General features: G+C 36.4%; 1 protein-coding gene and 1 non-coding gene across 4 annotated transcripts; one reads left to right on the forward strand and one right to left on the reverse strand.

The window, feature by feature from the left end:
• Window positions 1–2: 2 nt before the first annotated feature.
• LOC108277736 (uncharacterized) lies at window positions 3–2,277 on the forward strand. 2 transcript variants are annotated; one of them, XR_001815156.3, is made up of 4 exons: window positions 3–141; window positions 414–474; window positions 567–920; window positions 1,017–2,277. It is a non-coding gene; the product is annotated as an uncharacterized LOC108277736 (transcript). The 2 variants fall into 2 exon arrangements; XR_001815157.3 differs by having other exon boundaries at window positions 26–141; window positions 411–474.
• A 1,633-nt stretch (window positions 2,278–3,910) lies between these two features.
• LOC108277732 (uncharacterized) lies at window positions 3,911–22,335 on the reverse strand. 2 transcript variants are annotated; one of them, XM_017490591.3, is made up of 28 exons: window positions 22,241–22,335; window positions 21,722–21,837; window positions 19,318–19,395; window positions 18,839–19,219; window positions 18,341–18,643; window positions 17,888–18,184; window positions 17,174–17,542; window positions 14,783–15,070; window positions 14,367–14,663; window positions 13,657–14,031; window positions 13,069–13,362; window positions 12,669–12,962; window positions 12,084–12,458; window positions 11,711–11,998; window positions 10,534–10,827; window positions 10,411–10,449; window positions 8,557–8,898; window positions 8,092–8,388; window positions 7,892–8,003; window positions 7,749–7,781; window positions 7,615–7,641; window positions 7,109–7,156; window positions 6,978–7,010; window positions 6,840–6,866; window positions 6,686–6,727; window positions 4,914–4,982; window positions 4,600–4,639; window positions 3,911–4,369 (listed from the first exon to the last, which is right to left on the reverse strand). In XM_017490591.3, the coding sequence occupies exons 3-28, from the start codon at window positions 19,352–19,354 to the stop codon at window positions 4,313–4,315; spliced, it is 5,058 nt and encodes a 1,685-aa protein (XP_017346080.1). In that variant the 5' UTR covers window positions 19,355–19,395; window positions 21,722–21,837; window positions 22,241–22,335; the 3' UTR covers window positions 3,911–4,312. The 2 variants fall into 2 exon arrangements, with proteins under 2 accessions (XP_017346080.1, XP_047017531.1); XM_047161575.1 differs by lacking the exon at window positions 22,241–22,335 and having other exon boundaries at window positions 21,722–21,936.
• Between the last annotated feature and the right edge of the window lie 357 nt (window positions 22,336–22,692).

The raw sequence follows: 22,692 nt of genomic DNA on the forward strand, positions 1-22,692 counted from the left end.
GAGAGAGAGAGAGAGAGAGAGAGAATGCGCACTTAGATTTTCTTTTTCTCTTTTTTAACATTGCTGAAAACACAATAGAGGCAAAGAGGAAATGTGGAAATTTGTGCTACAGGAAGTGGGCTAATATGCACACGTTCGGGGGTGAGTGGGGGTGGGGGGGGTAAATATTACCTTCTTTTTTTATCTCTAACAATAATAAGACTTTTTTCTGTTTGTTTTCTGTATTGATCATGCAAATACTGCACATTGAGAAGTTCTCCATTTGTTTGATGGTTTCCTTTATTTGCAGCTGCGTATATAGCAAATATGTTTATGTGATGCATTCACACATGAGCAGAACTGATGTGCCTATATATGTCAGAGTTTCTAAGAACCAGAATTTGAAATGGAAATGTTTTCTTTTTCGTAAGCAGTCAGATCACACCGTAGCCTACAAAGAGATGTATTCAGTGTGGAATTCTGTCCTTTCCTGGGGTGTGTATCATTATTATTATTATTATTATTATTATTATTATTATTATTATTATTATTATTGTTATTATTATTTATACCATCACAATCTATAGTCATAGAGGAACCAACAACAACAACAACAAGCCAGGAGGGATCGTGTGTCACAATTAACTGCAAATATAAATATCAGGATGGACTGCAACTGTTGTGGATTAAAGATCCTAAGTGGATTGAAAAAGAAAAGAGATTTGATGGAATTATTGCATATAGTAGTACAGATGAGCGGCCAGAGGTCGATGAGTACTCTAACAGAGTGGAAGTTTTTAATGACCATAAGCAGAGCAGTCATTGGACCAATTGCACAGTAAAAATTCATGATCTTAAAAAGAACGACAGTGGAAACTATACATTTAGGTACATAGGATCAGAGAAATATATAAGTAATACATTTCTTCTCACAGTCATGGGTGAGTCATATGAACTCTGTTATCTAATTCTTAATTCTGTCTTAATTTTAAATGTGTTGGATTACAATCCATCCATTTTGTTAATTTATATCATAGACAATCCCTGCAAGGTCCACATTAAGCCAGCAAATCTGAACAAGTCACTCAAAGAAGGAGAAAAAGTGAGTCTTCAATGTGCAACATCAGCAGCCTGTGAGTTTCATCCTTTATGGCAATCGTCTGGCTCAAGTGAGATTCTCGAAAGTGAGCATAGTAAAGATGAGGTGGAAAAACGCAGTGAGCTGCAGTTGATCGTGAGCTGGACAGATGATGGGAGAACTTTGACATGTCGTCCTTCTAGAAGTAATGACAACTGCCTGGAGAGGAGGGTTACACTGAGAGTGGAATGTACAGATGGACAAAATACTGTATATATATTATGTATTTATTGATTATGTTTCGAGAATTTATATAATAATAATCTTTAATTATATAGCATTTTTCCTGTTGAGTTCAAAATAGCAACATTTGTCACCTACAATAGATTAGAATGTAAAAAATTTGATTGTATTTGAGGAATTAAACATGACAGGGTTGTGGGATGCCACCCAGAAGCTGATTATTTTCCAATAACAGCACGTACAAAAATGTTTATTTCCTCTTATAACACAGCAATTTGTCAATGCTAACATGTTTCTGTTAATTAAAGAATGACAATATATATTTTTATTTGTTCATAGCTATGTTTCCTGTTTTGGAATGTTCACGAAACAAGTTAATTCACAGTTTATATGGTATATAACACGTTATATTGGCCGGTCGTTGTCTCAATAGAATCTTGTTTTTCTCTCTCTGAAGCTTGCCATATCATGTGACAGAGAAACCTCAAAGAACCTCTGCACTGAATCGGAAAAATGATAGCTTTATCTCTTTTACATTTGTTGACTGTTACAAAGGGCCAAAACCATCACCATATCAACAATTACAAACAGTTTTAAAATCAGTTTATGTGCCACAAACTGTTACTATAGAAATGATCATGCATTAAAATGAGGGCATTAATATAAACCTGTGCTTTGCCATGCAGCCGAAATTACTGCTTTTTTAAAAAAAATGTCCTTTTGATCAATCAGAATTGAGAAATCATCATTTACATATATGGCAATAATCCACTATTAACCCGATTAAGACAATACTCTAATTAAGAAACTACCATGTAAACAGCAATTTTTAATTACCTTAATCTAATTAAGGTCATACTCAAAGTAAGCACTAATCGAATTAAGACAGGTGGAGCACTCCTGTTTTAGTCGCTTTATGGATGTGTATTACAGACATGTAAACACCTTAATCACATTATGAACATCGTGTGAGAGTTTTCACCGCATTTTGCGACAGGACACGATCACACACGGCAGTGCATTTTATGGCGAAGAAGAAAGTTCGGCTGCTTCCCAAACCGCATACTCGCTTACTATAGGCCTGTAGTGGGGAAAATACATGTATCTCGGCTACTATATAGACAGTAAGTACGCGGTTTGGGACGCAGCCCAGGGCTTCAAGCAGTTGTCTATTTGCACGTACAGCATGAAGAAAAATTAACTGCTCTTAAAGCGTTCGTAAAAAAATTAAATAAAAACACCCAAAACTGTATACGGTACCATAACGAAGACGAACTGTATGTTAATACATGAAATTCTAGAGGGACATCGGATGGTGTGGCACGGTGACGTAATGACGTGTGCCGTAATCTAATTATGTCCTATAACATGTAAAACGGGAACATGACAGGAGTATTCTAAAAGCGACTCATGTAAACACCTTAATCACATTATTATCTTACTCAGAGTAAGGTCAATAATTAGATTACTGCTGTCCATGTAAACGTAGTCACTGTTAAATATATATTTTTTTGACTATTTTTGATCTGGCTTTAAAAACATTTTCCTCCAGCTGAGTGGATGAGTTTCCTGAATATCTGCGGTGTTCCACTTCAAGGAGGACATGTTTTTTGCAAGCCAATACTAGTGCTACAATATATGCTGTCTCCATGTTTTATTTATTTATATCCAAAGCGGCTTACACATGAGGAAATACGAGCAACGTGATGTATCAAGCGGAGAACAATACAAGTAGTGCTACCATACAAGATTTATAATTGAGTTCTAGAGAAGCAAAGTGCATAGAGTAGAGGTGTATGGGACACTGTAAGGGTTTTTGTTTTTTTTGGTGGGGCCGGGGGGGGTATTTTTAAATAATTTTTAAACAATGTAATAACCACTTTCCTTGGCTGTGTTCATTATTTCATTGTGTGTGCTGCTACATTGCACCTCAGACTGGTGTTTACCTTTTGTTTCTTAGACATATTTCCTAGTCCCCTCCCCTTCCCCCGCTTTTTTTCTAGTTTTATCTATCTGTCTGCTCTACATTAATAAAAAAAAATCCACTTCTGGTATCCATGTCTGCCTGTGGTCTAAGCCCTGATATGGACCATCACCATGATATATGCACTGCAAGCATCTACATGTTTGCCATGGATGTGGTGGTAATTTGTAATTCGTTAAACACTGTAATGTTATCATAAAGGTAATATAAATCACATTAGGTATGAATAAGGGTGCACGGTGGGTTAGTGGTTAGCACGTTCGTCTCACACCTCCAGGGTCGGCCCTGTGTGTGTGGAGTTTGCATGTTCTCCCTGTGCTGCGGGGGTTTCCTCCGGGTACTCCAGTTTCCTCTCCCAGTCCAAAGACATGCATGGTAGGCTGATTGGCGTGTCTAAAGTGTCCGTAGTGTATGAATGGGTGTGTGAGTGTGTATGTGATTGTGCCCTGCGATGGATTGGCACCCTGTCCAGGGTGTACCCCCCTTGTGCCCAATGCTCCCTGGGATAGGCTCCAGGTTCCCCGTGACCCTTAAAAGGATAAGCGGTATAGAAGATGGATGGATGGAGGTATGAATAATTTTTTATTTTTTATTATTGTGAGTGAATAATTCAATTAGCCACTAACTAATGTTCCAATTTTTATTCAGCACACAATCTCATTCCACGTGCATATAACATAATACAGAAAGAAGCTATCAGAGGCAATATGCTATAAAATGGTGCATACTAATGATGTATATTATATTTATACATTGTCAACACTCATACATACAGGACATCTGAAAACAAAAAGAATAACATACATTGAATAACATACATACATCTTCTTATTCTCAGTATCTCAATTTCATTTCATTCTTTTCCTATTTTATCTGCCATCACAAAACACCTGCTACAGTAACCACTGCTTTGTCTTAATATTATCTTACAAAAAACAACACTCTAAAAACTGAATAAATTCCAAATTAGCCAAGTCATAGAAAAACAACGGTATTTCACTCCTTCTGCATAGACTCCTCTGTCATGATTACATTTTCCGATGCATTTTGAAATCTGCAGTGTTGGTGTAATCATCATCATAATTCTATAGAGGATTTTGAGGAAAAAGACAAAGTAAGTAAGCATCAAGGACCAGCAGAGCATTAAAACTGCACCCAGTGGAAAAAGAACATATAGCTGTTTAATGAACTCGTTGGAATACTTGTGGTAGTTCTTATAGAATTATAAATACAACTGCTCATTTCATTATTATTATTATTATTATTATTATTATTATTATTATTATTATTATTATCATTTTTATTAGATACTTACTGCTAAGTGGCCACCACCTGATATGTAGCACTTTGGTTCACTGTGATGCATAGTTTACAAAAGGAGAGAAATTAACACAGAGAGATAGACAGATGGCAAAGTGAAGAGAAGGTAGAGTGACATACTGTATGTACAGTGTTGAATGTATTTTTATGTTGCTTTATAGCTTTTTTCAGCAGAAATATGCAAATAAGAAATGAACTATGTTTATGTAATACGATTTGTCTTTTTTTAAATACTGCAGGTCTAATCTGATTTCAGCAAGGAAACTATCAATTTTGTTAAAAGAAATTATTAAAGAGAATATACTGTACCTCTTTGGTGATGGAAAGTGGGGTTTTGAATATCCTGCAGATGTGGCTGCTGCACTGACATTGTTTACTCTGTGAATAAAAGTTACATTTTCATTGACTATTTATAATAGTTAAAATAAAAGCATGTGCAAAAACCAGTGCTTGCTTAATTTACTCCATCGTGACTTATTTTCCACAAACTAATTTATAACATATAGATGTTTATTAGTTAAAATGAGATTAAATGTTACATTAATACATTAAAATAAAACTACTGTATGCATTTAGAGCAAAATGACAAGTACATATGAAGCTGATCTGCTTGACCAGGTTCAAATACAGTTCCCCCTGAAAGTATTGGAAAGGCAAGGACAAATCTCTTGTTTTTGATATTCACTTAAGGCATTTGGGTTTGAGATCAAAAGATGAATACGGTCTGCACTTATATAGCGCTATATGGTTCTACAAAGCTCTTTACACTGGTTCTCATTCACCCATTCACACATACACACTCACACGCCAATGGCGGCCATGTAAGGCACTAGCTTGCCATCGGGAGCAACTTGGGGTTCAGTGTCTTGCCCAAGGACACTTCGGCGTGTAGAGTCACGTGGGCCGGGAATCGAACCACCAACCCTACGATTAATGGACAACCCGCTCTACCATCTGAACCACAGCTGCCCAGAATATGAGATGATGGATCATAATTTCAGCTTTCACGTACTGATATTTACATCTAAATGTGTTAAACAACTTAGAGCATGTCACCTTTTCTTTGAAACCACCCATTTTTCAAGTGATCACAAATATATGAATATGTGATTGACAAGGGTTTCTTCTTGCCCAGGTGTATCTTGTTAGATTGATTGTTTAAATAATTAATTGCTCTGAATGTCTACTATTGGTTTGATCCCTGGGGTGCTCCTGTGAAGACTGCATTTTTTGTTTAAAAAAGAATGAACCAATGGAATTTGGAGGTCTACAAAAAATCTGTCTGCCAATTTACAGAGAAATGCATCCAGTCTAATCAGGATGACCTTCATCATTAGGCAAAACACACCGACAACACAACAAAGGACTTCATCAGTGGGGAAAAGTGGAAGTTTTTAGACTGGCCAAGTCATTCTCCAGATCTTAACCCAATTAAGCAGCATTTCACCTCCTGAAGACCAAAATAGGCAACAACTGAAAGAATCTGTGGTACAAGCCTGGAAAATCATCACAAAAGAAGAATGCAACAATTTGGTGATGTTATTGGAAGCAAGGAATATGCAACCAAAAATTATTAAGTGTTATTTACTTTAAAACTATCTGTTCCAATACTTTTTCTCACCTAAAATATGTGTGGTCTGCCACAAAAGCTGCCAAGTTGTATCTCTTGAGTGTATACATATATAAACATGCTGATTTTGTGTCTGTATCAGAATGATTTTTGGTTTCATTAACTTTGTATACGTTTCTTTTTATTCTTGTGAAACATTTTCTCTGGTAATTTAGTTCTGCACACTTGTATTTAAACCAACAAATTAGCGGCAGTGTACAATCTCTTTCACAATGGTAGCAAGTGGACTTTAATTTGTATATAGAAGAATCTGATTTCAGTTGCATGCATCAGGGTCACATTTAACAGAATTTACACATAAACTGAAAGATTCATGTAATTTCAAAATATCTGCATGTCAACCACATTGTATGCAGCTCATTTTCTTTATTTTTTAACATCAACCTTATTGTACTACTGTGTATTCTATGCTGTAAAGGTTTTTTTGTGTGTTATTAAAAGTGTCACCTACTTGTACTGCACTGTCAGATCTGTACTGGTCACTGGACCTCTTCTGTGAATACAAAATGATGATGATAATGATGATAATTATAGGAAAATTTGTAATTTAGCTAAATGTTTGTGTTATTAAATAATTATACAAACACATAATGAATATGAATGACCTGGAAAACCTGCTCCAGACGCTACGCCTAAGAAAAGGTTAGAACAAAATTATTGCACGTTAAGCTATTCAATATCATGGCTTATTTAAAAATTTCAGTTACCCGGTTAAGTGTGAATCTCTACACAACAAAGCTTACCTCTTCTCTGGTTTTGGTGGCCTTGGAGGTGAGCTGTTGAAGGGTAAATATAGAACATTGTTAATATGATCAAGTAGTTTTTCAGTAACAATGGAAAAAAGATTTGTGAGCAAATTCTCTTCAGTATATACCTAGTTTCCATAGAAGAGTTTAGCCAGCTTGCAGCCCCATTGTATCTCCTTTAGAAAGCAAGTTAAGATGAAAACATGAAAAATATCATTTTTGTTGTTTTATTTTTGGAATGGGAAGGAGCACAAATATGTATTGAGTGGCAGTAATCATGACAGAAAATTATAATGATCATTTTCTGTTGCAATTAAATAATATCTGAACTGAACTGTTAAATAATATCTGAGTTGAACTGTTTTCTCCTTTTGGTCACCATAAAAAAACTGTAATATAAAACTGAAAAAAAAATTTTTTATAATAATAATAATAATAATAATAATAATAATAATAATAATAATAACAACTGTAATATTAACATTCTCACACAGCTACAGTATGTAAAAATCAGTTATACATGTAATCTTAATATATCAGGCTTTAAGTAATTCCAATAAGGTTTTTCTGGTTTGTCATAATACTGTGTTTTTAAAATTATACCCTGATTGAGTTTGAAGAAGTTTGTTCTAACCTGGAAAGTTGGCTCCAAATTGATCTTCTATTTAAAAAGAAAAATAATACAGATTTACTGTACTGTGAATAACATCTGCATTCTACATTTGCATTTCTAATATAAACAATTTTCAGTTTAAGAAAAATTCTTGCCTTCTTTCAGGTGTTGGTTCATCACTAGATTTCCTGTAATTGTACGTTCAATATTTCAATATTACAAAGTAAGTTATGTATTGCAATATTAAAACAACATTTTTGGAAAGAACATAAAGATATGAATACTGTATAAAACTTACTTCTGGATTCTTCTTCTACAAATGATTCCCGCAGCAATACAAAAAAGCAATAATGTAAACAAAGGCAGAATTATATAAAGTCCTATGCTGTCCATACCCAGTCCTTCAAATCCTAAAAAGGTAAACACAAGTTATACAATAATCCACTGTAGCATGGTTTTAAAAAATAAACCTAAACTGAAGGATTTTGCCATACTCACGTTTCACACTCAGTAAGGTTGAGCTTTCTTCGTACTTTCCCTTCCTGAAAGAGGCTCGACAAATGAGATTTTCTACTTCTTCATAGCCTGTTGGGATGAAAGTAATTGTGGACGTTGTTTCCCATTTGCCTGCACTTCTCTCCACGTGGCTCACCACTTCTCTGGCAGCCGGAACATTCCATGTGATATTTGGGGGATATGAGGAACATGTATGATTGACAGAACAGTTTATTGTGAATCGCTTTCCTGGCTCCATCTTCTCAGGAAGAGCCGATATCACAGGCTTGTCTGGAGATGCTACATTCAAAGAAAGACAAGGATGTTCATCAAGTTTTTTCTTGTTCTTGTACTATACATATATAACCATAATTTCATTGTTGTGCAAGAGAGCACCTTTGGAACACAACTGGGCTCATTGCTGATGGTCTAAAAAAGCATGCACATAACATGATACAACTGTTTCACCTTTCATGATGATGAACACACAGCTGTGGTTGAAGCTGTACTTATCGTTGCCTTTTTCCGCACGGAAACAGAATGGCCCGTTATCATGAGCTTGAACATTATCAATTTCTAAAGTGCAGTTCTTGTCATCTGGATTCCCCAGAAGCTTTGTGCGGCCCTTAAAGTTGTCCATAACATTGGATTGTCCAGTGTGGTAAACATATTTTCCCTTATTGGTGTACCACAGACCTCGAAGGCGCGGAATGAATTCGTTACCAGTCTGGAAAGTACAGGGTATCACCACACAGGAGCCGGTCAAAGCACTGATCCTAGGCGCGACATGTGCCTCGAAAACATGGAGAGCTGAAATCAAGCAAGTAAAGGGTTGTTAAGGTTTATATACAGTCATGTAAAAAAATACAGTCCATGGAAATTGTTGGGTTGTTTTTTTGCTTTTGTTTTTTACATATTTGGACAAGCAAACATTTGATCCTCTTTGAAACAGTGAATATTAATCAATCAAATGACACATACAATTGACATTTTGTAGTAATTTTCACAATTTAAATGAACAAAAGTACAGATCAGTCACATGGAAAATGTAAGTACACCACTACATTTATCACACCCTCTGTTACAGCCATTTTGCCATTTTGTTGTGGAGTTGGAATTTGGGGCTGTTATTGATCTGTTTGTTTGGGATTGTGTTGTGTTCTGTGAGGTTTGGTGGTGCGTTTGCTCCTGGGTCATGGGTGACGTGGGAGGTGCATATAACGTGGGTTAACCTTCCAACAGGCAGATGGAAATGGAGAGCTGGGAAGCACACCTGTTTTGATCACGCTCCTGCATGCCAATTCACAATAATTCATTTTACATTAAATTCAATAGTAAGGTTTCATTTCAACAAGTTTTCATTCATTATTTGTTTTTGTCAAGAAAAATAAAGGACTTTTTTATCTACGGCATGCGAGAAAGTACGTTAATCCAACCCTGGTTCCCCCGTTTCCCCTGCATCGAACACATCGCAGACACACCTTCAAATCCATAAAATTAGAATCAGGTGTTCAAGATTAGGTGCCAGGGATTAGAACCTGCTTAGGGAGTGCAGGTGTAACCGGTCTTATTTATAGCCCTCTCATATCTAGTGTCTGGTGTTCCCATTGTTATTGAGGTGTGTGCTGTCATCATGCCAAGATCTAAAGAGTTCTGTAAGGCCTTCAGAAAGAAAGGTTGTGGATGCTTATGGCATCTGGCAAGGGATTTAAAAAGATCTCCAAATTATTTGAAATACATCATTCCACTGTAAGGAAAATAATGTACAAGACCGTCTGATGCAAAAAGAAGTCTCCAAGAACCCGAAAAATTTCATCACAGGATCTGCTAGTAACTCTTGGTGTCAAAGTGCATGCTTCTACAATCAGAAAGAGATTGCACAGATTTGACCTGCATAGCAGGAAAAAAGCCTTCGCAAGACTATAGTTTGCCAATGAGCATATACGCAAAGACCAGGCCTTTTGGAATAATGTTCCCTGGACAGATTAATCAAAGGTAGAGTTGTTTGATCACAGTAACAGCAGACATGTTTGGCACAGACCAAAGACAGTTTTTCAGGAGAAGCACCTCATATTAACTGTGAAGCATGGTGGTGGAAATGTTGTAGTTTGGGGTTGCTTCGCTTTCTCAGGGACTGGACAGCTTGCATTCATTGATTCAACTATGAAGTCTGCATCATATATATATATATATATATATATATATATATATATATATATATATATATATATATATATATATATATATATATATATATACACAATTATGAACACTTTAATACATTTTATACTGGTAAAGTATAAAAATAGAAAAAACACATACTGTCATTCTCAAATGGATCCACCACTTTTGGCACGTATCCTAGAAATAAATACGAACCAGAAGTTATATCAGGTAAATGGTAAATGGCTTTAATCATACAGTCATGAACAAAGAGTCACTCACTTTGAACCTGTAAAACAATGGAAGTTGTGATCTCTCCACCAGGAAATGTTGCAGTGCAAGTCAGTTTCTTGCCATCATCCTCCACTGAAGCTATATATAATGCATTGGAGTAGGTGGCCCAGGTTAATGATGGGCCTTTTTTAGTCCCCACAGTGTCTGGCATGTCTTTGTAGTTCCAGGTGAAAACTGGAGGCTGATCCTTGCAGGAATGGAAAACTGTGCATGTAAAGTTATTCCCAACACCCTCCACAACATCAGCCACCTCAGGATCAATGGTTATATCCTTATAGGTACCTGAAATAAAATTATAAGCATTGTAAAAGCACATGTTAATGAAAATACTTGAAATTTAGTGGGGAGATGAATACCACATCATAGTATATCCTCATACTGTAGTTTTAATACTGTGTATAGTTATATTTTTTTAGAAAATGCCTGGGCCATACAAGAGTTATACAATCCTGATCACCATTTAAAGTTATTGCAATATAATGGCAAATTTTGTATTTAGTCACCAAATCCCAAATTCCAAGGTTTGCCTAGAATACAACACCACACACTTAAATCAGTCCCAACCAACTTTCAGAAGCTGGGCTCTTGTAGGATTTCTCATGAACAAACCTGAATTCAGATCAAAATGATCATGTAGGATGGCAGTTTAGCTCAGCTGTCATTAGTTACTGGTCTTTCACACGACATCAAGATTTTTACACCAGACAGTCTCAACTCCCCACACACCAAAAACTACAGGATGTTTATTCCTTCATCTTCTGTAACCATTTTATCCTGTTCAGGGCCACAGAGCCTATCCCAGAAACACCTACAGGGAATGTAGCAAATCCTCTCTATCTGGATGTTTTGGAAAATGCAAAACTCCACACAGACTCCACTCAGGATCAGTCTAGGAGCCCTGGAGCTGTGAGACAGCAACTCTACCTGCTGCTCTAATTTCCACACAGGATATCGAATCTTAAATTTGGAACACATTTACCGTTGTAAATTGGGAAAACAAACAATTGGTTGTGAATAGTTTAGATGGGTTTATATTTGACTTTACACACCCCACAACTTCAAGTAATATGGAAAGATAATTGCTTAAGACCGGTGTAAAATCAAGACAACTTTTGCAATAATCAGGAGGTGTAAATCAGCCTGTTGTCCAGGCATTACTACTTACACTGAGCATTGAGATTGATTTGTGCTTCTGATGTCTGTCCACTATGGAATGTGGCTTTACATGTAACAGTTTGCTCCTCTTCCTTAATTATAAATGTGTGAACCCTGATGGTTTCCCAAAAGCCATCCTCTACTGGAGTGTGTACAGTGATGTCAGTATCAAGTGCTTTCCCCACAGACAGACTTGGAGGATTGGGCGGACAGGTATGCAGGACACTACAGGACACTGTGACTTGCTCTCCCACTCTTGGTACGCCAGTAATACTTAGTTTTGGTTTAAGGGCTTGTTCTGTCAAAAGCAAGCAGTAGACTGGATTAAAGATCAAACACTCCTTGTTAATGTAAAGTGTCTCTATATAAATAGATGGCACTACCTGTTATTTGGAGTTCAATAGATTTGTCATAGTAATTTTCCTTGTGAAATGACTGAACTGGTTTTGGATCAATCCAGGGATACAATCTATCCCCATTATGGAGCATATCAAGTTGCTTTATTTCCAAACTGCAATTTTTCTCACTAGGCAATCCGTACAGTCTTGTCTTGCCATTGAATTTGCTGAGGACATCCTCATTATCTGGGCCATACACTAAAGGGTACTCTGTTGTGGAGTATAGGTACCATTTCACCTTAACATTGCTATGTTGTTCCGTTTTGAAATCAAAGCTGCATGGAATGACCAGGCAGGAGCCCCGGAGACCTGTGATCTTGCTGGGCATTGTATATGTCCAGTCCAGTGATTGCATCCCCCCTTTATTAGAAAACAAATGACAAATTATGCAGTGAGTAAAATACTTTTGAGCATTAATTCACAATGTTAAAAAAAACAACTAAAAAAAGTGAATAGTTACAAATTTTTCACTATTTCTCGTTGATGACTAGGGCTGGACTACACCTATACAGTGTTTTTTTTTTGTTTTTTTTTGCTGGATTTGTAATCAAATGATGCAGACTAACTTACTTTTTACTTTTAAAGTAACATGATCTGAAGTCTCTCTCTCTGTAGTTTGAGCTGTGCATGTTAATGTCTTTCCATGGTCATGCCTTGATGGTTTCAGTTTTAAAGTGGAAACTGTTTTCCAACTATAGGGGGAAACATTACGTGTTTCAACAGAAACTGGCAGGTTTTGGTAATTCCAGATTATGTTTGGTTTTTCTTTTTGACAAGTGTGGTTCACAGTACAGGTAAAGCTCTTCTCAATTCCTTCCATGGCCTCATCTTGGCTTGGACTTATTACAGGTTTCTGAAAGTCACCTGGGAAACATAGTGAAAGTGTTCATTAAAGAAAAAGAAGTGAAGCTTACAAGCTGACATACCGGACTTTTTGAGTTAAAATCCATGGCTATTGTTTCACACTCACATAAAGGATTAAGACTGATTTCAGTCTTCGATGTCTGTCCACCTGCGTAACTCACGGTGCAAGTAACAAACTTGTCATATTCCTCAACGGTCCAGGTAACCTCCATGGTTAACTTCCATTTCCCATTATGAAGGGGTGTGTGAATTAAGTCTCGAGTGCCACGAGAATTACTCAGAGAAAGACTCAGTGTTGGGGGTGTTGGCGGACAGGTGTGTATCACACTGCAGGACAAGGTTACTGGCTCACCAACTTTGGCTATGCCAAGAAGATCTGCTTGTGGTGGCGCAGCAATATCTTTAACAGGTAAACATATCATTTGTGAGTGATACAAAACACATTTACAAGGCAAAAATAATGGGTGACATTATATGAGTTATATATGTATCCTGAATTACTTTTCTTTGAAATTAATGTATTTTAATATGGTAACAACTGTACTGATTTACTTTAAGTTCTTTGTTTGTACTTAAACCATGTTAATATTACTATCATGCTCAATGTTCAATTAGTAATAATATATAGAAAGAAAATGTAATAAAGATGATATGGATATTGTATATTTATATAATAAGATTTAAGTGATCTTACCTGTCACCTCAAGGGCAATAGTTTCATGATCAAAATTTTTGCTGTGGTATGATTGAATAGAATTTGGGTCCATCCAGGGAAATAGTCTTTCCTGACTATGCTGCATTTCAAGTGGCTCGATCTTCAAGCTGCAGTTTTTGCCATTTGAGGAGCCAAATAAACTTGTCTTTCCATTGAACCGATTAATGATATTGTTTGTTGATTGGTCATACACCAGAAGGTACCCTGAAGTGGAGAGTTTATACCATTTTACGTTGGTCGTGCTATGCTGGAGGTTTTTGAATTCATAATTGCAGGGAATGACCACACAGGAACCTCGGATGCCAGTAATTGTGCTGGGCATTGTGAAACTCCAGTCAAGTGAGCCCATTGACCCTGTAATAAAAATACACATAAAATGTTATTACCCTAAAGAAGGAGTAAGCGGTAGAAGATGGATGGATGGATGGATAAAATGTTATTATATGTTACATTTTTATAATGCCATACTAAATATCTAGGAATCCTAACAAGAAGGAGCTCATATTTCATACAACTGCTAGCCCTGTCTGCAGCCCTAACCTTAAACATTCATAACTTAAGAGCTGGCTTATGCAAATTCTTATCATTTGGCAATCATGAGAATGTACTGATGATGGACATGCATGTCAAGAAGATAAAGTAAGGATACAGTCAACTAAAAGGCTTTAACACCAAAAGTTCTTACTTACTTTGAACCCTTAAAGTGATTTCCACTGTTTGAACATTCCCTTTAAAATCTGCTTGGCAGGTAATGGTCTTGCCGTTATCACTAGCTTTTGGTGTGAACTTTAATGTGGATTCAGCTTTCTGTTTTGTTCCCTGCTTTGATATATGAAACGTGCTGCCAGGTAACTGTTCACCGCTCCAAAAAATGTAAGGTCGGTCTTTAGTACATGTGTATGTAACAGAGCAAACAATGTCTTGTTCCACACCCTCAAGAAACTCTGTGTTTGAATCAGGAGTAATCTGGGCTTGATCAGTGGGACCTATAACAGATAATAAGGGCATTATATAAGACAATACACACTAACAAAATGATACACAAATGTACTTTTACTCTAAAAATCATTTTACAGACAAAAATAGTGTATTTATTCAGACTCACATAAAGGATTAAGACTGATTTCAGTCTTTGATGTCTGTCCATGTGCATAACTCGCAGTACAAGTAACAGAATTATCATTTTCCTCAACTGTCCATGTAATCTCTATGGTTTTCTTCCATATCCCATTATGTAGGGGTGTGTGTGTAAAACTTGGAGTCTCACGTGAAATACTCAGGCTCAGTGTTGGGGGTGTTGGAGGACAGGTGTGCAACACACTGCAGGACAAGGTTACTGGCTCACCAACTTTGGCTATGCCAAGAAGTTCTGCCTGTGGTTTCTCAGCAGTATCTTCAAAAGGTAAAAATTAGTTTGAGTGAGACAAAAAAAAAAAGACATACAAAAGTACTTTATCACTTAACTGGGGTATTTAGTTTTTTCTTAAAGTAAGTACATTAACAGGTGCCCCTCTTTGCTTTGTTACACATGTTGGATGTTTAAAATGGCCATATCTTATACCCTATCTAGTAGTTACACATATGTGGGGATTAAGTGATTTGTAATATATCTAGATTTTTTTTTTTAAATATAAGTTTCACATATAATGTCTATGACAGCCTTGCCAGATTTGAATGAAATGCTTATGCTAATGAATTTAAAGAGGTGCCCCATAATAATGTTGACAAATAGTGTTCATATATTTTTTATATTTACATTTATATCTTAATTACTGCACTTTTATTCTATTTTCCACACTTTCTATTATGTTTATTTACAGTATATTGTTATCATTTTCTTCTTTCTCAAACACTTTAAGTATCCGCTTTATCCTCATCAGGGTTGCCATGGAGTCAGAGATACAGTAAACACAATCATTCGCACCTAGGGACAATTTAGTCAATCCACATAGTGGCATGTTTTTGGGAGATGGGAGGAAACTGGAGAACCCAGAGGGCAGACCATGCAAAACTCCAAACAGACAGTAACTAGGTTTCCATATCGAACCTGGAACTCTGAGGCAGCAACATGCTGTGCTACCTGCTGTGCTGACATGCTGGCCTATTTTCTTCTTCTTCTTCTTCTTCTTCTTCTTCTTCTTATTATTATTATTATTATTATTATTATTATTATTATTATTATTGAGCTGCATTTGAGCTTAAACATATGAAAATCGCTATATTATTATTATTATTATTATTATTATTATTATTATTATTATTATTATTATTATTGTTATCCACAATACCCTTTTCTTTGAGTCCTTTAGATCTTAATATTATTTATAGTGATTAACACTCACTGAACACTTTTATAAGGAACACTATAGTAATTGCCTCTCTTTGCCACTGAAGAACATTGAACTTTTTGTAATGTTCATGAAACCAGTTTGAGACGACTTTTGCTATGTGGCATGGTGCATTATCATGCTGGAAGTAGCCATTAGAAGATGGGTAAATTGTGGCTATGAAGGCATGCACTTGGTCAGCAACAAAATTCAAATAGGCTGTGGCATTCAAGCGATAATTGACTGGTATTAACATGCCAAGAAAATATTTAGTGTATTTAGTGTGTCAAGAAAACACTCCCCACACCAGTGCATCACCTCCCCCGGCTTAGACTGATGACACAAGGCAGCTTGGGTCCATGGATTCATGCTGTTGGTGCCAAATTCTGACCCTACCATCTGTGTGCCTCAGCAGAAATCGAGATTCTTCAGACCAGGCTGCATTTTTTTTCCAGTCTTCAACTGTCCAGTTTCTGTGAGCCTGTGCCCACTGTAGCCTCAGATTTCTGTTCTTGGCTGATAGAAGTGGAACCTGACATGGTCCTCTGCTGTTGTAGCTCAATCACCTCAAGTTTTTGACATGTTGTGCACACTGAGATGCTTTTCTGCTCATCACAATTGTACAGAGTGATTATCTGAGTTACTGTAGTCTTTCTGAAGAGGTTTCCGCCTGCTGTCACTCACTGGATGCTTTTTTTCTTTATTGCATCATTCTGAGTAAACTCTAGAGACTGATGTGCATGAAAATCCCAGGAGATCGGCAGTTATAGAAATACTCAAACCACCCCATCAGGCACCAACAATCATGACACGGTCAAAATCACTAAGATCATATTATTTCCATATTGTGATGGTTGATGTGAACATTACCCAAAGTTTCTGACCCATATCTGCATGATTTTATGCATTGCACTGCTGCCACATGATTGGTTGATTAGATTGGATAAATTGCATGAATGAGTAGGTGTACAGGTGCCCCACATTCCTAATAATGTGCTCCATGAGTGTACTTCATCTCTGGTTTTGTTTGTTCTTTGTACTTAAAACCATACTAACATTAATAACAGGCTTAATTTGCAATTAATAATATTAAATAGAAATACCATGTAATAAATATCATATAGTGTATATTAATTTATAAGTAAATCCAGTAAAAGCATTGATCGTACCTTTCACATCAAGGGTAATTGTTATATCATTTACATTGTCTAGGTGGTATTCTTCAATAGACTTTTGGTCCATCCAGGGAAAAAGTATTTCCTTATGTTGGATCTCAAGCGGCTGGATCATTAAGCTGCAGTTTTTGTCGTTTGATCCATATAAACTTGTCTTTCCTTTGAAATCATTAATGATATTGGATGTTGATTGGTCATAAACCACAGAGTTTTTTGGAGAGGAGCGTTTATACCATTTCACTTCAGCACCACTATATTGGGATTTTTTGAATTTGTAACTGCAGGGAATGACCACACAGGAACCTCGGACACCAGTGATTGCGCTGGGCATTGTGATACTCCAGTCAAGTGAGCCCATTGATTCTACAATGAAAATACACATAAATGTTCATTATATTTTTTTTCATGATGCCATAATAAATATCTAGGAATCCTAATAAAAATGAGCAATACCAGATCCTGAATGGTGCAACATAAATACATAAAAATGCTAACCCTGCCTGTAGCCCTAAATGTAAGCATTCATAACTTATGATTTCGCTTATGCAAATTCAGATTTATTAACAGTCAAGAGAACACACTAAATACAGCTAAATGAAAACTAAACTAATTTTCAAGTGATGTGCATAGATGTCAAGAAAGAGAGGAGAAGGATAAGTAAGGATACAGGTGACTAAAAAATCCTTAAATTCATGAATTCTTACTCACTCTTAACTCTTAAAGTAATTTGCACTCTTTGAACATTCCCTTCTAAATTTGTTTGGCAGGTAATGGTCCTGCCATGATCATCAGCCTTTGCTGTGAACTTTAATGTGGATCTAGCTTCATATTTTGTTCCTCGTTTTGTAGGGGATGATGTGATTCCATGTAACTGTCCATCATTCCACAGAAAATGAGGTTGGTTTTTGGTGCACATGTATGTAACAGAGCAAACGATGTCTTGTTCCAGACCCTCCAGAAACTCTGTGTTTGAATCAGGAGTAATCCTGGCTTGATCAATGGAACCTACAATACATAATAAAGGCGTTATCAAAGACAATACACAAAAATGACACAAAAACAGAATAAACAGATGTATGATATACATAGTAATGCAGTTTGTTTATTTTTTATGGACAATACATTGAATTCAGAAATATACAACGAAAGAATATTACTTACACTGTGCAATATGTGTTTTTGTAGTGGATTCAGAGAGCCCACCCCTGTGTCTAACTGAACACAGAAATGTGTGTCTTTCAGACTGAACAATCCCTTCACGTTTTAGTCTGATTTGCCAGGTGCCATCAGAACTAATTACGTTGTTTGTCAATCTGTCTTCTGCTCCAGGTTTTTTGTCTATCCCAGTCAAACTTAGGGAGGGGGGTTTATAAGGACAGGAGTGTTGCGTTGTGCATTGAACTGTAATGCTTTCTCCAATTTTATAACCCCCAGAAATGGAAACAATGGGCTTGTCTGCAGCTGCTACCTCATTCAAAACAGACAGAAAAAGCAGAAATATATCAGACAAAATGACATGTAACTTCTAAATATTAACTGTAGCAAAGCTCCAATAGCAGTTAAACTGTACCAAAGCTCCATTTTCACAAAAAGGATTTTTTAAACTGTAAACTATATTGTAAAGGAATGTACAAAATGTTAAGAAAATGTAACACTTACACTTAACATGAATTAGAGTAGTAACATCAAAGAATCTGAAAGTTCTCCTTCCAACATTTTCCGGGTCTATCCAGGTATATATTCTGTCTCCATCGTGGGAAAAACTAAGGTCATCAATCACTAGACTGCAGTCCAAGTGAGATCCCTTATATATACTGGTTCTTCCTCTGTACTTATCAATCACTTCCATAGGGTTCCAACTGTCATACACTAGAGGATATCCACGATCAACATACTGATACCACACTATCCGATAAGCGTTATGAGGTGGATAGGATGAATAGGAGAATGAACATGGTATAACAATGCAGGATCTGTATAGGCCATTAACGCTGTGTGGCATGCGAACTGACCAGGCCCAGGTGTTGTTAACCAGGATGCCTGTGTGCGAGAATTGGTATGTTAGTTCATTCTCATGTTCATAACAGACTATTGTTGTGCTATACATAAATAGTGTTTAAGTTTATAAAACACTGTACCATAAAGTATTATATCCAGTAGCAGCAACCTTTTCATGTTCTCGTGCCAAATGAATGCAGATAAACAGAGTGTCGACTCTAGAACGGACATGGTACAATGTTAATGAGATTATAAGGCAATTTTCTGAGAATACAGCATTTGTTCTGTGCAAACTTAATTATGTGGGTAAATGTAATTAATTCATCTGACATCAAAATATACTGTTCTGTTTTACTACCAGAATCACATATTGTGTGCATGTTCACATACACCAGCATCTTCCAAAAAAAGCCAGGAAGTGACATATGACATAGTATTTGTAAAAACTCTTTTGGCTTGTTTTTTTTTTAGACTATTCGCCAGACCACGTGTACACCATATGGAGCTATTCGCTTAGCAGCTTGTGACTGTCATGCAAAGCTGCTGATAGCTTCCTAAAATTTCTTCTACTGTAGTGAGTGTATATTTTATTCATTGTGAGCCCTTTCCTAGTGAAACACTAGAGCACTGCATGGTGCCTATTAACTTCAATTCCAATCATTAGCATTGCTAGCCTTATTAGCTATCATCCACTATACTGTTCTCAACGAACTTGCTCCTTGTTGCTCAGTAAGCAGCACTCACTGCTCATTCTCCTGTCAGGTTGGGTTCTGCCTCAGTGACACTTTCTCACAGTATTTCAAATCCTGCACTATACAACCAAACAGTGGGTTTCTGATTATGTGCCACTAATGTGTTTAAGTGGTTTGCCCATGTCATACCACAAACTGCTCTTGGATTAGTTCACTGCATCTAAGACACAGCTGGAACTGGTTTTAATGGTGCACAGAGAAATGATCCTTGTCTCACAAGGCTAATGTCTACATCAGGAATTTAGAGATGTTTGATAGTGCTTTCAGTTTAACAAAACAACAACATAGTAGCAATGTTTGTAAAACAGCAAATTATCACCTTCACAACATCTCTAAAGTACATGATATTTTCTCCCCCACAGATAGTAAGAAACTCATACATGCATTTGTTATATCTAGACTCGACTACTGCAACAGTGTTTTGGTTGGCTTGCCAAAGAGCTCCATTAAACACTTACAAAGAGTTCTGAATGAAGCTACAAGAATGCTGACACGTACTAGACTGAAAAATCATATCACTCTGGCACATAAATCACTTCACTGGCTACCTGTGTCTTACAGAACTGATTTTAAAATCACCAGTTATCCAGAATGCAAAATTCTTTCAACCACTGTTATATACGCTACATACTGTAACTACTGAATTATTTGTGGTTTGCTTTGTGGTTGTTAGCTAGCTAAATTAAATAATTTGTCAAATATATGCTTGTTGTCTTTTATGACAAATGACAAAACTAGAGAATGGAGAGGAATCCTAAAAAGTATATTCTTGTACAAAAGAGTGCAACAAAAATCTAGCATGTATAGTAAATACAAAGTACAGTAAATTATAATTATGCACTTATTGATATTCGATAATGTTCCAGATATGAAAATGTACGTAAAGTATCCCACCAGCTCTCCTCTCCTCTCTTTCAAAAGTGAAAGTATATTCTGCTTAGAAACAGCAATGTTAATAGAAAAGAAAACAGTTTGCAGGCAGATATCTGTTGGGTCAACATAAGATTAGAATCCCCTTTTATAAGACAAAAATAATAAATGTATTACATCATTTTCTGAGCAACAAAAAAAAAAAACAATACCCTCTTACACTGTTACATAATTCAACTCAATGAGTGCTCATTGCGCAGTTAAAGATAAGTGTAACAAACATGTCTGGTTTCCACTTCAGTGATCTGGGAGTATGTGACATTTAATGGAATAGGGAGAAAAAGTTTAGCCCAGTGTGCATCATATCAGAATGTAGTTTTGGTGTTGCAATAAGCAATAAGCAAACTCTGGTATAGAATTCACACAGGCAATAATACATGATTCATGACAACTTTTGTCATGAATAACAAAGCAGAAAACACAATGACAAGTCTAACACTGTTCGAATTGTGCAGGTCTGTGCATATGTATCACCGTTATTTTGTCTGTACAAACTTACAGCTTTCATGACATAAATTTTTAACAGGGTTAGGGTAACATAAATGAGGTTACATAAATGTTTAACAGTGTGCATCAGAAAATTAAGACATCAAGAACTCTGTGCAGTCTGAGCACTGGAGATCATTTAGAATTGTTCTAATTGTGCAGTGATTTATTTGTCCAAGGTAACAGAAAAGAAATGACATCATAAACATACAAAAAAAAAGCTTATATATAAGGCTTTTTAACCCTGTTCTTCATATGATTTATATATATTTATCAAATTTATTAATCTCCCAGTTACAAAATGCCCAATATAAACTAGGTAAAAGTACTAGACAATAAAAAAGAAAGTAATGTAGATAACTGTCCTAGTACTTACAAAGTGGATATCTTTTATTCCTCCTCAGAAATCTAGTCCTCATCAAACAGATCACAGTATGGTGCTTAAGTATGGTGATCACAATGCATTGCATCCCACCCAGTCAGATGACAAACCTGTAAGAAAAAACACAAGACAGACCGTGCAGTTGTACAGAAAAAATAATTGATGCAAGTCATTAACTGCGGAAATTCTGTGGTGATATGCTTTAGTGATTTTGTTTATCCTGTTCACCTGCAGTGCCTTGTCAAATGTATGCAAATTAGCACATTTTAATTAGTTAACACCTAATTTGCATATCAATGTGGCTATTGTTATGACGTTATTAGACACAATTTTTACTGTATTCACCTGTAGTGCCTCCATTAAGTACAGTACATTAGCCTGTATGGCCATGATAACTTTGCTTGAGTCATGCATGTTAGTAAGACACAAGTTAACTATATTTGTCTTTGGGCTAATAAATTGTAATAAACTGTAAAGCACTGGTAGTTTTGCCTTTTGTTTATCATCACTCACCTCCACACAAGCCAAGAAAAACACAACTGTGATAGGAGCTGGGAGGAGCTGCTGTCTGTCTGTCTATCTGTCTCTCTGCTGCACGGAGACGCAGAGAGAGAGAGAGAGAGAGAGAGAGAGAGAGAGAGAGAGAGAGAGAGAGAGAGAGAGAGAGAGAGAGAGAGAGAGAGAGAGTATCGGGACTTGCCCAGGGCGTATGCGCACTTGGGGCCCAAGTGAGGGGAAGAAAAAAAATTCTTTTTTTTTTCTTTTTTTTTTAAACATTGCCGAGCTTGAATCTGTCTTTTGCCGGAAGCTCTCTTCTCCCTTTTCCTATCTTTTATCAGATCAGAAAGCCATTTATTTCCTATAAAAATTAAGAAAATATTTATGCCTAACGACTGTTTAATTATAAAGTGTTTATCGGTTAGGGGTAGGTGTAGGGAGGGCTTTATTGTCCCAATAAGGTGGCA

The sequence above is a fragment of the Ictalurus punctatus genome, chromosome 17, assembly GCF_001660625.3.
Source record: "Ictalurus punctatus breed USDA103 chromosome 17, Coco_2.0, whole genome shotgun sequence".
NCBI lineage: Eukaryota > Metazoa > Chordata > Actinopteri > Siluriformes > Ictaluridae > Ictalurus > Ictalurus punctatus.